Source organism: Ursus arctos, unplaced genomic scaffold (assembly GCF_023065955.2).
Source record: "Ursus arctos isolate Adak ecotype North America unplaced genomic scaffold, UrsArc2.0 scaffold_9, whole genome shotgun sequence".
NCBI classification, from domain to species: domain Eukaryota; kingdom Metazoa; phylum Chordata; class Mammalia; order Carnivora; family Ursidae; genus Ursus; species Ursus arctos.
In genome coordinates this window covers 60510737-60525825 of record NW_026623111.1, presented here as the reverse complement: position 1 = coordinate 60525825, position 15089 = coordinate 60510737, and the positions used below count along the sequence as shown (strand labels likewise).

Genomic DNA, 15089 nt, shown 5'->3' with positions numbered 1-15089 from the left:
GGAACTTCCTGTCTCAAATGAGAAAGGTACTTGCCAGTCAGTACCTACCCTAGGTCTCTAATTCACCTAATTAGACTAACTACATTAACACAAACGGAAAGGACAAAACAAAACTTCTGAGTTTAGGTACTGAGAAACTTCTACGCCAGATAGTCCTCAGACTTGATGTGGCCCTCTGGCCCATATTTACAGAGATAATATGTTTTCGTTTTTCGGTTGGTCTTTTATTGCTTTACCTGCTTGAGTTTTAATTAAAACAAAATTCATACTCTTAGCCCAACAATGAGGTCAAATGAACCTCAGATCAATTTCTACTCATCCCTCAACTTCAGTCACCCTTGAAGTAAGAATGCCATCAAGAAGAGCAGAGCTGGCCTGTGGACACCATTTGGGAGCCACTTGTGGTTATGTCCATATTATCCACAGTCCATGGTCTTTTCATGTTTGGAACAACAATTTAAAAAAAAATCAGTTTTAAAACATTAATCTCATGTCCTTCCCTGAATCATGACTAACACTCTAGTGAGGTCTGGATATTTAGGTAGTCTCGGTTCCCATGCTGATATCCCACTCTCTTGTTGTTCACAACTTAAGACTATATCTATCTTCCTACTTTCTTTGCACATCCGAGATGTTCAATCCCTCAGGCTCAGCTACTCAGACCATCTACCACTATATGTATTCCGGACACATAAGTACATCTTCACAGAGATGAGGGATGGGAACAGAAGAGCCATCACACCGAGTTTTACAGCATCTACCATGATTTCCTCAGCCTTCTGTTTGGCTGATGACCACGCCGGCACCTCGTTTAAGTAGATCCTTCATAAGATGCTGTACCCGCTGCAAACTGATGAAAATATAGTCCAGCTACATGACAGATAGGCAAAAGTGGCTGAAAATAATTTCATACCCTGAGGGAGAAATATTTAGGCGAAACAAACTCATTTACCTAAGATTAGGAAGGTCTTAACGATTGGAACAGTTTCAAATTATTCTGAAGGGCTGGTATCAGATTCAGTATAGTAAAGTAGGGCAGCCTAAATCAGTGGTCAAGAACACAGACTTTGTAGCCAGATTTTCTGGGCACAAATCTCGGCTCTTTATTTATCAGCTATATCACCATAGACAGGCTACTTAACCTCCCTGTGACTTTAGTTTCCTGATCTGTAAATTGGGAAAAACAAGACCTCACAGGGCTATCATGAGGATTAAATGAAAAATACTAAGAAGAATACTACAGACATATTAGCAATTAGTTGTTATTGCTGTTGTTCTTAACCCACAAGTACTAAAAATTATTCCAGTGGTATTTCATGGAGAAACTGAGACTAGATTAATTTAGCTCATTTTTGCTATAACTACTAGAAACCTTGATTCATGCATGTGAAATTATTAATTGTGTGGCATTGTTATTACCTGGGTTGAAAATGCTTGTATGTTGATCAGCTGGGGCTCAGAGAAGAACTGCTGGTCACTAATTTTCAGGGAAAAGTAACCTTTCCTAAAAGAAGTCCCCAAGAAAGGAATGAGAAAATGCAGTCATTAGTCTCTAGAAAAACAAAGATTAAAAATATCTTCAGCTTATATGCATGGAAGAATTTAGATCAAATCACTGCGTGATATCATATTCATACTGTAAATAAAAATAACCAGATGAAGATGAACAGAGTGACATACAGGTAAAACAATGGTGTATTCTCCAATCTCAATAAAATGCAACAATTACATAAACTTTTTGGTCTTGACTTTTCTAAAATGACTATATAAATTGTTGAAAACTCAGTTTTTATCCCAAGACAGGTTAGTAATATAGTGAAGGTTAATGGTAAAATTGGAGAATGGAAAGGAACCTATCATAGTCTCTGATTAGCTCTCAGTGATCCCCCCTCCCTGCAAACCCTCACTCCAACCTGTTTCCAAATTATGACAGTAGGCCCCCATGAATGATTCTGCAATGTTTGTATTACCTGATTCTATCTACCGGCCCCCCATTCTAGCAACACACATACACATTCAGTGTGGATGGGACTAGGGGAAGATGGCTGAATATTCCCTGGGAATTTGCAACTGGCCTGAGAGCCCCCTTTTGACGATGCAGAAGCCACAGTCTACCATGATGAGATGTAGAGCAAGCCTGTCTGTAGGAAGGAGGTAAATGAGGCCTTTGAGCAATGAGACACAGAGACAAGAGGAAGCACTGAGTCCTGCTTCCCGTTCCTGGTTCTAGCTTCTAGGCTTATCCCAGAAGCCCAGTTGTCCTTGATGTGTTAGAGATTTGAGCCACATCTGCAATGTTATAACAAGCCTTACAATTTTCTTAATCTAATTCAAACTGACTTTCATTACTTGCAACCGAAGAGTCCTAATTAATAAAACAAAAATAAGGCTCATTCTTTGCTGTGGTTTTTACTTCCTGTAAGAGTGTTGTTCCAGTAGCTTCAGAGACAACTAGAAGGGAAGGTAGGAGTTGCCCACAGAACTCATGGTAGGCTTGTAAGACGTGTGATTAATGCATTATGAGAGGTTTTGAATTCTGATCGACTGTAGGGACCATTATTTTAAAGGTATTTTTTGGAACTAACTACTGCTGATACAAGAAAGAATGTGGATGGATCTCAAAAGCATTATGGCAAAAACCAGAAACAAAAGATTATATACTGTATGACTCCATTCGTATGACATTTCAGAAAAGGAAAAACTTAGTCTAAGAGTAAAAAGCAGATCGGTGGTTGCCAGAAACTGGGGGGAAGGGAGTAACAGTAAAAAGGAGAGCTTGAGGGGTTGATGAAACTGTTTCAAACCTTGTGGTTTCAAGACCACCAGAATATATACATTTGTTAATGCTCATAGAACGGTACACACTTCAAGATGGGGGATTTTATTGAACCCAAATTATACCTCAATAAAACCGATTTAAAAAAAAAAAAGTAAATCCTATTTTCCCTCCCATTTCATCCTCCCCTTGATTTTCTGTGCCATTTAAATCCTGTCCCTCTTCGCTCCCATCTCCAGATGTCCAGAGAAAGCAATTGATGGAAGCAACAGAAAGAAGCAAGAAGGGGTGGTTACTCCTAACCCACTGGGGGAAAATGACATTTTGGTGGCACTGAGGTTCGGGTTAACTGCTTAGCATCCCAGCAATGCTGGCTTGCCACCGTGGCCGTGTTTGCAGGTTGTCCTGTACTCCACAGGAGCATTCTGACCCCAAAGGAATCCAGTGCTAAAGAATCATGGTCAGGGTTTCACAAGGAAAAACAAAACCACAAACCTATATGGCAAGCTGCCCCTTTTGCATTTGTCTCATTCGGCAACTTACAGAATTTTCTTTTTTCATGAATCACTGCCAATCTTGTTTAACTGTTCTTTTGTTTAAATTTTTAGATAAAGAAAATCCGATGCTAAATTGGGTAACCCCAAAGTAAAAGGAGTGCTGCAAGAATTCTCTGCAAAATAGTCACCATTCTTTGTCCTGTTTGGGGTACAGAGCTGACTCTGGAAGAAAAGAGGTGATGAGAGATTGAAGAGGTAAAACAGACAAGAGGAGTAACTTTGGTTGTCTAGGGGGCTTTACGAACTTGACTCACTTTTCACATGATTCCAAGACAAAGGACTACAGGTACGGAGCTGTGTGTGTGTGTGTGTGTGTGTGTGTGTGAGAGAGAGAGAGAGAGAGAGAGAGAGAGAGATACAAACAATTAAGGAGTACACTTGAAGCAAAATGAATGCAGGATTTGGAGCGTAAATTACAAGAGTGATTCTATGGCATCAGACACCAGAGTTTTAAGTTCCATCTGTAGCAATATGTCTGTGCAAAGATCTTTTGCCCCTTGAGGATGGAAGTATGCCCAGTAGTCCCAGTATTACTCAGGAGGCAGAAATCATAGTGGCTAAAGGCAGGGTTGTGGAGTCAGAGAACCAGGGATTGGAGACTTGGCCCTGCTTATACTCTCAAGGCCTCAGTTTCCCTATCTGTAGACTGGGAACATAAAGAGACAGAGTTCCCATGAAGTGTTTAATACAATGCCTGGGTCATAGTCAGCACTCAGGAAATATCAGTTGTTCGTATTCCTATAAGATGGTCTTTAAAAAAAAAAAAGATGGTCTTTTGAGGTTCTGGCTTGAACTGCAATAGAGAAAGTGGCATCGCTTTTCTCCCCACCTATCTCCTAGCCCAAACCTTAAAAAAAAAAAAAAACTCTCCAGTGCTGACAGTAGAAAATATTCACCGTGAATATTTCAATCCATTGCTAACACATATAGTCTACTCTGAATTATCTGCACTAATGAAGCACAGCCGGATGAAGGATAATCCACGAGGCTAATCTTTGGGGTGCATTCTCTGATTTCTGTTTAGCAGATTTACTCCGCTAATTATATGACTCTATTTGCTTGGGTTAGTGTTAACATTCAATTGCATTCCTGAAGCATATGTCAGCTGGGGTGAGGAAGACAGCCAGAAGTGTGCTAGGCATCAGAGGAAAACTGGATCCGGCTTAAAAATTAACCACAATTAATCCCATAAAGTGGATAATAAAAAGTTCTGACTCTTAGGTTCCCTCCCACTCTGGAATTCTAGGAACCATATACCACTTTGAAAAGTATGTGCTCCATCTTCTAGCCACTGCTCACTCCTACTATATCACCCTAATGTTGAAGAAGCAGCTCTAGCAATCTGCGTAGATAACCAGTTTTGTTTCTGCTGGGCCAAAAATACTGGGTAATTGTCCTAGGAACTTTCCTGTCACATCAGAGAATTACCCATAATTACGTGATAAAATGAAAATGCCTCTAACAGAAGCACACTCTTGGAGCAATTACAGTGAAATGATGACAGGCAGCTGAAAGCGTTGGCGTTTTTGGAGTATCGATCTTCCCCAGAGGAGAAGGGATAGCTATTGAGAAGCGGGGGTGGGGCGCAAAGCACTGACAGAAGGGAAGCAGGAGGAAAACAACAGAACACTGAGTCACCTGGGCTTTTCTTTGCTGTGCACAAAACGCACTTTTTTCTCATTCACATCCTTCCAGCTAAAATGGCCAGCCTTGTCGAGCTGAACCTCTTTTCCATTCCTTGAGAGCACTAGCTGACCATTGGTGGGAGTGCTCACGACATGGAACTGGAGGTCTTCCACCCTGCCATCTTGGTCTTGGACATTCAGAAGGGGAAAATCCAGTGGCTTCATTGAACCAATTGCAAGGGTGAGAGAACCATTCACATGAAGACTAGGAGTGTATATTTTGCCTGGAAAACATATGAATCCAAAGATCAGACTTGGTACATTAACTAATAAGGTTTTTTTTTTTTTTAAGTAAATAGACTTGTAATGTTCATTCAGAAATGAGACTCTAGGCTATTGTACACCATAAGCCTCCTTCTAATCCAGTGATTCTCACCCTGAATGCATATGAAAATAACAGATTCTCAATGTTAAAATCTAAATTTCTAGAAGAAAATACAGGATAAAATCTTAGTGATCTTAAATTAGGCAATGCTTTCTTCGATACGACACAAAAAGCATGAGAGACAAAAGAAAAAATTGATAATTTGGACCAAAGTGCTTCAAAGGACACCAGTAAGAAAGTAAAAAAGATAATCCATAGAGTGGGAGAAAATATTTGCAAATTATATATCTGAAAAGGGAGTTGTATCCGAAATATGTATTAAAAAATTCTTACAATGCAGTAACAGACAAGTAAACCAATTTAAAATTAGGCAGAGTTTGAATAGGCATTTTCCCAAAGAAGAGACACAAAAGGCCAATAAGTACATGAAAAGGTGCTCAATGTCATTAGTCATCAGGGAAATGCAAATCAAAACCACAATGTGATACCACTTCATACCCACCATGAAGGACAATAAAAAGTATTCCTGAGGACGTGAAGGAATTAGAAATCTTATTCATTGCTGGTGGGAATATAAAATGGTGCAATTTGGCAGTTCCTCAAACAATTAAACAGAGCTACCCCATGATCCAGTAATTCTACTGATAGACACACACCCAAGTGAGCTGGACACGTATGTCCACATAAAAACTTGTACGTGAATGTTCACAGCAGTTTTACATAAGAGCCCCAAAGTGGAAGCAACCCAAATGTCCATTAATCGGTGAATGAATAAACAAAATGTGGTATATCCACACAATGGAATATTATTCAACCATAAAAAGAGATGATGTACTGATGCATGTTCCAATGTAGAGGAACCTTGAAAATTTTATTCTTGCCACATGAAAAAAGCCAGACATAAAGCCACATATTGTATGATTCCATTGATGTGAAATGTCTAGTATAGTTAAACCTACAGAGATAGAAAGTCGATCAATGATTGCCAGGGACTGGGGCAAGAGAGCACTAGAGAGACGCTGTTAATGATTATTGGATTTTGTTTTAGGAAGAATAAAATGTCCTGGAATTAGATAGTGGTGATGGCTGCATAACCTTGTGAATATACTAAAAACCACTGAGTTGTATACTTTAAAGGGTGAATAATATGGTATGTGAATTTTATCTCAATAATAACAATAAAGAATCATATAGGGACCTTGTAAAACATCACTGATACTTCAGCTGCACCATCAGACATTCTGACTTCGATGTTCTGGGGTGGGCACCTCAGTGATTTCACAAGCTCCTCAGGCAATCCTAATGGGACATTCAAGTTTGAGAACCACAGTCCTATCCTAATACTTTGATCAATCTGGCCATCAGACCCATTAAGGATAAAGAAAAAAGCAAATGTCTGATACCATTTGCTCGAACAGTACCAGTTAATCTGTAGTGAAGCATGATTATCGGTGGCTTATATTCAGAATTCATGTGAATTATACAAGCTTTGTTTTAAAATTTTACCCTCTCTGTCCATAGGAAACATCTGATGGATGAATATCTGATCACGATGTGAAATGCATCCTGTATCCTGCAAGGTGTTTCACCCGGACTTGAATTGTTAGTGTTTCCTTGTACAAGTAGGTCAGACCGGACAGTTTGGGAATGCCAAGTTTCAAGGGGACTACTTCCACTGTAAGATTACTCTAATGAAAGTGGAATTCATTTTCACAAGTTGACTTGTATTACATCCTAAGGGGAGAAGGCTGACTCTCAAGTACTTGGGGTTTCCACAAGGATCCCAATAAAATGAGCAAAAGATGTCTTTTTCCCATGGGAAGTCTTAATATCTTTAGAGGTCAGAAATTTAGAGACGGAAAACGTGATTGACTGCGGTTGTTAAAATATGCCTCGTGTTATTGATGAAGGACACTCAAAAGCTGAGGAATGCTCAACTATAATATAACTCTCAAGCTTTGTTCAGCTATAAAACTTTGGGGTTCAAAATTATGACTGAATTTAAATTTGCTTCTCTTTTGTTGTTTAAGGTGAAGTGGCCGTTAAGGTGCTGGACAAGACTAGCTCCATTCCCTTAATACGTCACCTTATTCTTAATGGGAGAGTGGCTTGAAATCTATTTGCTTCAAACATATGACCCTGATGGGGCGGGCTTCTCACACCACTCATTATTTATTTGCAATTTATCTCCAGTATGTCCACAAAGGATGCACCACTGAATCGTGGCATAATTAGCTCTACAAGTTTATATATATGCAAATAAATTATATCTATACATATATGGGTAATTTTCTACAACATAGCTGTAGTTCAGAAACGTAACTAAGCTTTATACCAAATTTCCGATCTGATAGTTGTTACTTTTAAAGCACAGATTCTTTTTCCCAAAGATCTTAGAAGTTGAGCTTCCCCAATGTCCATGTCCTATAAACAATCCCTTATCCTCTGTATTCTTAGAAAGAGAATCGTGCCTTTCATGTCACATGAGCGGCTGTATCTACCAACGCAGCCTTTGCATGGAGAGATTACAGGTTCATACAGCAGAGCATCTGACAAGGAGCACTTACCAGCACATGTTTCATTAGAGTGGGCAGAGAAGCCGGGGACGCAGTTGGAAACACAAAGGCCACTCTTCAAAAAGAACCCGTGGTCACACAGGTGACACTGGTCCCGGCGGCTGCACTGCAAGCATGCCTGAGGGCAGGCTGTCAAAGAAAGGCCATAGTAAATGAGGCACAGGCAGCCCGTGAAGGCCACCAGCAACAGAGAAATAGAGAATGACAGCACGAGCAACACATGACCCCCAACTACAGCGACAGGGAGTTCCAACGGTTTCCTCTGGAATTTCACAGGGCGCCGATCTACCCTCAGAAGGAGAGTGAACACAGAGGAGCGCTTTCCCTTTATGCACTGTGATGTGAAAATGTTGCACGGGGACGGATTGTATATTGACTTGTAAGGGAGGTGGTTTACGGTGATTAAGAGCACAGGCCCTTTCTGGGTACCACTCCTCCTCTACCTCTTATCAGCTGTCCACTTTGGGCAAGTTCCTTTAATCATCCGTGCTGTGATTTCTCATCTTAAAAATGGGGACAGTAGTAGCACCTAATGCAAATTACTGTTGGGAGGATGTGTTATAACGTGAAGAGACTAGAACAGGGCCTGGAATACAAAGGGACTCAGCTGCCTACTAATGCCACTGCATTATCATTATTATTATTATTACCATTATTATGACTATTATCTTATATGCAGGACGAGAGCAAGCTCATAAAAGGACCCTAGGATCATTTCTTTGGGTCAAGTTAATAATCAAGTGTTTACTGCCTAATTTTTCTGCTTCCTTAATTGAGATTTTATTATATAGAGGTAATATAGCATAAAGGGCCCAGAATAGGAATAAGAAAACAGGTTTAATATCTGATTTTATGTTGCCCTGGTTAATACTCCTAAGCCATTCTTTCTTTCTGTCTTTTTTTTTTTCACTTGTAAAACGGGATTCTTAGTGTCTGCCAAATTTTACCACCAAGTCATTGTGAATATTAAATGAGATAGTGCAGATGGAGGAATTTGGTGAAATGTAAAATGCCATGCCAGGTCATGGCTTTATTATTAAATGTCAGGTTTTCTTCAAAGTGGGGCATACGATATCAAATTTTAATGGAAATGATGAGAATAAACTGTGGAAGCTCTTGTGGATAACCCAATAGACAAGAAGATTAAGGCTTTGGGTTGAACTTTAATGACAAAAGTTCAGTGTATCTCACTAAACTGTCCTCAGAAATCCTACTCAAGGATATTGTGCCAATATCCGGGTCACCCGTAATTTAGTCTACACACTGAAAATTCTGTGCCTGTATCAATAGAGGAGATCCACTCTTAATGGATACCTCCCCTGAGTTCAACATAAGCCTTACATTTCATAAAGACCTGATTTCCATAAAGACCTTTAGAGACAATATTGATTTGTGCAAGAGAGTCGTTGGCCTGCACATCTAATTCTATTTAACCAGCAATTGGCAGGTGTGCGCGGAAAGCCATCAATTTCTAAGGCCTAGCTCTCTGGGTTTCCATTCTGCTTCTAATTCAGATTCTCCTTGGTTACCTGAAATCGACACACCTGATTTACTTGTGGCCCTCACTTTTTTCCAGAGGATTCAGCACAGTCTCCGAGTTACCTGCGCATTGGCGAGTTGCATGATCTGCGAAGTACCCCTTCCCACATTCCTGGACACACTGGGCTTCCAACAGGAGATATGGCCCTTCACAGCGAGTGCACTCATGGGGACCTTGGCACTGGAGACAGTGGTTGCCGCAGCCTGAAAGAGAAAAGTCAAACCAACAGAACTGTGTGTAGCCTTCCAAGGGGCTCCTGGGCCTTTCGGGGAGGCAGCGTGAGATGCCAAACAGCGATATGAATTGGTGTGCTGGGCGAAGCAGAAGACAAGGAGTCAGGAGCCAGGCTTCTGGTTGTGACTGCTCTACTTACCAGCAGGGTGTTTTAGGATCAGAGATTTGACTTCTCTGAGCCTTGAATCTCTCCTATAAAATGGGAGTGGATATATTATCCCACTCAGTTTGCTGGGCAAAGATTAAAGTAAATAATAGAACATACTAGGCACACCTAGAAACTACAGTTATTAGCCATTATCATTAGTATTAACTAGGCCATGGTTCTTTTGCTTTGCTCAAGTGTCCATCTTCCCTAACTCACCCTGTCAGTTATCAGAGTCTCCCAAGAATGCTCCCAGGAGTCCCATCTGTGCATTTGGGGGATGTTGCAGGTCAGAAGATTTTGTGGTGTGAAATCAAGGCTGAGGGGGTGGGGTTCAGAGAAAGGTGGTGGTGAGACATCCGGTACATGCAGGGCTTCGGGTGACAGATGGGGAACTAAGACGGTCCTTCCAAGTGCTCAAATGACCAGAGTATACATAGCTTCAGGACTAGAGGACAGGACTGTTTAATGCTCTAGGAAATTCAAAAGTCATCATCAAAACATACCTGTTTATGTGGCCCTACGCCCCCAAGATTCCCATACTGACCTCAAATTTTAGCAAATATCACGTATGGGAGAAGGAGAGAGGAGACATTTTGACCACAACAAAGAAAAGCTCCCAGGAAAGAAACCAGAAATTGGATAAAAAGCCAGGAAGGCAACTTGCCACAGACGCCTTGTCAGAACAGTAAAAATCGGAGGAGGATGGAGCCCAGATGCGAACACAGCAACGGCTCCGGACACTTACTTTTGCAGAGGCCCGAGTCCCTGTAGAAGGCTGGTGAGCACTGCTCCACGCAGGCCCCGTCCTGGAGAACGTAGCCATCCATGCACTGCAGGCAGTCTGTCCTCAAGGGCCCACTGCACGCATTGCAACTCCAGTCGCACTCTAGGAAGGAAGTCCACGTTAGATCACCTTCACCTGCCCACCCTCAGTCCCAGCGACTAATTTATGAGGATGCTGTCTGCAGCTGCAAGGGGTAAAGTGAGGACGCCAGGCGAGATGTCAGATAAGCGAGCTCTAACGAGGTTTCTGCTTGTAGTAGCCTGAACGCCTCTCTGAGGTTTAGTGTTTCCTAATTATGTTAGACACGGGCATGTACAAGGATCACTCCAGGCTTGTGCAGAGCCTGCCTGTCAGCGGGGCTGCCAAGAAGCCAGGTCAACTTAATCTTAGAGTTCTTGATACCCGTGCCATAGTGTCGTCATGCAAAGCCTGCTCTGCTACAGGGAGGGGCCAATTTGCCTCCACAAACTCAATCTGCACCTCCAAATGCTCCACAGGTAAAGGGAGGTCAGAGACTCAACTAGGAATGCCACTGCTGCCCCCACCGACACTGGCTGCTTGCCTCTCTGCCTCTCTGCCCCTCAAGAATCAGGCGCTGACCCACCCAACAGAAAGAACCAATGATGTTAGAATTAAATGGGGCACCAAGGAACCGTCTGGAAACAAAGGGCTTATGGAAGTAACAGATCTCCTTAGAGCAGAACTGACTCATTTCCATGTTATCCCCTCAATAAGCACCTATGGAATGCGTAGCACTGAAAGGTGGGTAGGAAGTGGGGAGACCCTGGCTTCAAGCGGTTTATGTGCTCATGGGCTCCAACCTTGGATGTGCACCTGTATAATCCAGGATTGTTAGAAATACAGATTTTCTGGCTCAATATCAGAACTACTGACATCATCTCAAAGACTGGGGCATTAGGAAACATGTTGGGGCCACTACTATTACTTCTGTTCTTATGATTATTATAGCTGTTCTGACTGTGGCTGTAGCTGTTAAAGGCCAGGCAATTCCTGCATCCAGAACACTCATGTTTGAGAGCCAAAGTTCCAGCTGGTAAACTAAGTCCTTCATGCATGGAAGGTGGGACAACACCACAAGGTTAAGTACTTGGGTTTTGAAGACAGCCAAGTCTCTATTGAAGCCATGGCTTAGCCACTGTTTATCTACATGTCTTACACAACTTCCTAAAATTATTTGAGCCTCAGTTTCCTTATCTGTGAGACCGAAATAAGAATAGTACCTATTTCATAAGGCTATTGTGTAGATTAAAGGAAACAATGAATGTAAAGAAGTTAGCACAGTGCCTGGCACATAGTAACAGCTTAATAAATGTTTTGCTGCCGAACTGTTTTTCTCGGAGAACATTCTGCACTCGGCTCCCCCTCATTCCACCCTCCATCCCAGCTGAGAACCGAGGAAACTTCTCCTTAGTCACCTTTCTCTTTTTTGATGCAATATTTCTAAGTCCCAAAGAAGCAGGTAAATGTGCAAGACAGTACACGTGCTTCCAAGGAGATTTATAAAGTTAATCTCGCTCATTTATTTGGCTGAATCAGTCCTGAGGGAGAATGACTAAAGCAAAACCTTGAAAACTGCCAGCATAGTTATGAAATCATTTACAACATGGAGGATTTGTGATAATCTTGTTTTTCACCGCAAACTGACAGCCGCTGTTTAGAAGGGAGAAAACAGAAAAGCTTCTGTGGTCTTGAGCACAGAGACCACCTAAGTTGACAACAAGTAGAATTCCTTGGAATGGAGAATATGCGATTTTTGCAAAGCCTTAAAACATCCCAAGCTAACTTGACAGATGTTTGACCTCCATATGTGAGCCCCAGCTTCTTGGGCAGAACTGGAGAGATGGGAGACAAGTGGAATGGAGGGATGGAGGAGGAAAACGGAAGAGAAGCAAGGAAAATCTGGACTTTAACTCTGTTCTCCTTGCTGAGCACTGCCATTTAAAGAGCATAAGACCCAAGAATTCCAACCACAGAGAACAAGGTACTAGGTTTCTGACATTGTTTACTTACAAACTCCTTGAGCACAGGGACCGTGTCTTTACTCCTTTAACTTTGTTAAACAGAGATGAACAAATGAGATACAACCCCTGTCTTTTTTTTTTTTTTTTTAAGATTTTATTTATTCGAAGCAGGACCCCTGCTCAGCAGGGCTCCATCCCAGGACCCTGAGATCATGACCTGAGCCGAATGCAGACGTTTAACTGAGCCACCCAAGTACCCCAAATCCTGTCTGCAATAAGCTTAGAGTCTAGCAATCTAGACTTGTAAATGCAAGTGCCTCTAGGTCCCAGGAAGGTAATGCAAATCCCTGAAATAGGCCTGGTGTGATAGAAGAGGGAATGGCGGGGACTGTAGTGATCTGAAGACACAAAAGGGACAACAGCTACTCATCTCCAACTGACCGTTGCATTATGGCAATGCAAATCCAGGATTGCCAGATCATCTGACTTTTCCAAAAGAAACAGAAAATCTCAATTTTTGTACGTGAAGTCTTCTACATTTTAAAATGCATTAAGTAGAAATTTTATAACACTAGAACATTAGGTGGGCCAAAAAAAAAAACAAAAAAAAACCCTGCATGTTTTGGACCAAATCCATCTGGTCTGCCACCTCTGGTCTAGTTACTAATACCTTGCACAATATCTGGCACATAGTAGGCGCTTGAAAATATTTTCTTAAGAAAGAAATTACATACTTGCATTCATAATACATGATGACTTCTTGCAATCATCAGAGAAAGCTGAAACATGTGATGGTATTTTCCCTATGTGGGAGATTAGACACCGACAGTAAAGGGAGATCTCTGAGGAAAAGAATCATTGCACAGTTCTGTAAGAGCTTTACCTTTGCAAATCTTGGTGGAGAAGTCAAGATAGTACTGTGGGGCACAGCTCTCATACTGACATTCCCCAAAGAGCAGGACCTTGTTTGGATCTCGGCAGGAGGTACAGCTGGCCTGTGAATCACAGCTTCCACAATGCGCTTCGCATGCTGAGCAGACAGGAAGAGAAAATGACCAGATAATTACAATTGCAAATACTGAAGCACTGATCAAACCTAGACAGATGCTACAAAGGAGCAAAGCCCTGCTCCAACCTGGGCTTTAATTATGGCTCCTAACCCTCCCCTGTGATCAACAGAAACAGAAAATGTTACTCTTATTTTCCAAAATAAAAGAAAGGATCATCTTATTTTCCAGAGAAGATAAATTATAAACCCAAGAATGGAAATCCCACATCCAAGTTGTCCTGTGATTCAGCAACAGAATTTATACTTACTCCAAGATCTTTGGAATAATACTCCAGAGATGAATTTGAACCTTAACTGCTTAAGGAATCAAGTGCCCAATTGTTCTGATGTGGATTCAGATTTTTGAGGATTGCCAAGATTAAAACTGGACATCAACTTTATTGTGAAGCTCAGGAAATCCCATATTTTAAGTCACAGAGGACTTTAAGAAGGCCTGGCTTACTGATTCGCCCAGTTGTAATTCTCAGCTGTCACTTAATTCAGGCATTCAGGGATGATCCCCAAATTCAGTCATGCTTCCATCTTCCCTAACCCAACAACTGGCATTTCTCTATCTCCTCAGGTGTCCATGTTAGAAACCTTGCAGGCTATCTTGACAAGCACCCTTTCTCTCATTCCTAATCCAATCATTCATTGGATTCTATTTATTCAAATTTTCCTACATAATTCCCAGAATTTTTTGCTTCTCTCCATATCTACACGTGCCAATACATCCAAGCCATCATCATCTCCTACTGGACTACTATCATAGCCTCCTAATTGGTTTCCCCTTACTAAGTTTGACTCCCTTACATTCTATTTTCCATGTATCCATAAGAGTGATTTTTAAAATTCATACTGCTCAGGTTTCAGAGGACACTTTCATCTATAAACTCATATCTTTCTTCAACCCTGGAAAATTTCCAGCCATCAATTCTGCAAATATCACTCCTCCACCATTCCCTCCATTCCTTCCACCCAGAAATCTTAATACACATATTTGAATCCTCTCAATATACTCTCCAAGTTTCTTGTCTTTGACTCTTATTCTTCAGTGACTTCTTCAAGAAGGTCTCCCCCAACTCTCCAGTCTAGAGCAAGTCTCCCTGTCACTCCTCTTATAGCACCCCAGACATTTCATGCATGCCATACATAGTAATTTTCATTACAAGGATTATTTAACTTCTGTATCCTTTAAGCTATAAGCTTCATGAAGACAAAGACCAGGTTTGTTTTGTTCCTTGCAATAGTGTCCAGCACCTACCTAGTTATCTTTCATATTGCAGGTGTTCAATAAACACTTGCACATAAATGAAAGAAGCCAGATATTGTAATTATATATATATATATATACACACACAAACACATATATATATATGTATATATATATATTCAAACACTAGCATCTCTGCCTCATTCTGAAATTTTCTTTAA

At 41.2% G+C, this 15089-nt stretch overlaps 1 protein-coding gene across 2 annotated transcripts in view; it reads right to left on the bottom strand.

Moving 5' to 3' along the window:
- The window catches only part of FRAS1 (Fraser extracellular matrix complex subunit 1), a 407808-nt gene that overhangs the window by 141117 nt on the left and 251602 nt on the right, over positions 1-15089 (bottom strand). For both annotated transcript variants that reach the window (XM_048211952.2, XM_026509896.4), the window contains 6 exons: positions 13491-13637; positions 10587-10727; positions 9522-9662; positions 7911-8048; positions 4972-5242; positions 1420-1504 (listed from right to left, as the gene is read on the bottom strand). In XM_048211952.2, coding sequence (XP_048067909.2) covers positions 1420-1504; positions 4972-5242; positions 7911-8048; positions 9522-9662; positions 10587-10727; positions 13491-13637 — 923 coding nt within the window. The remainder of the gene's footprint in view (positions 1-1419; positions 1505-4971; positions 5243-7910; positions 8049-9521; positions 9663-10586; positions 10728-13490; positions 13638-15089) is intronic.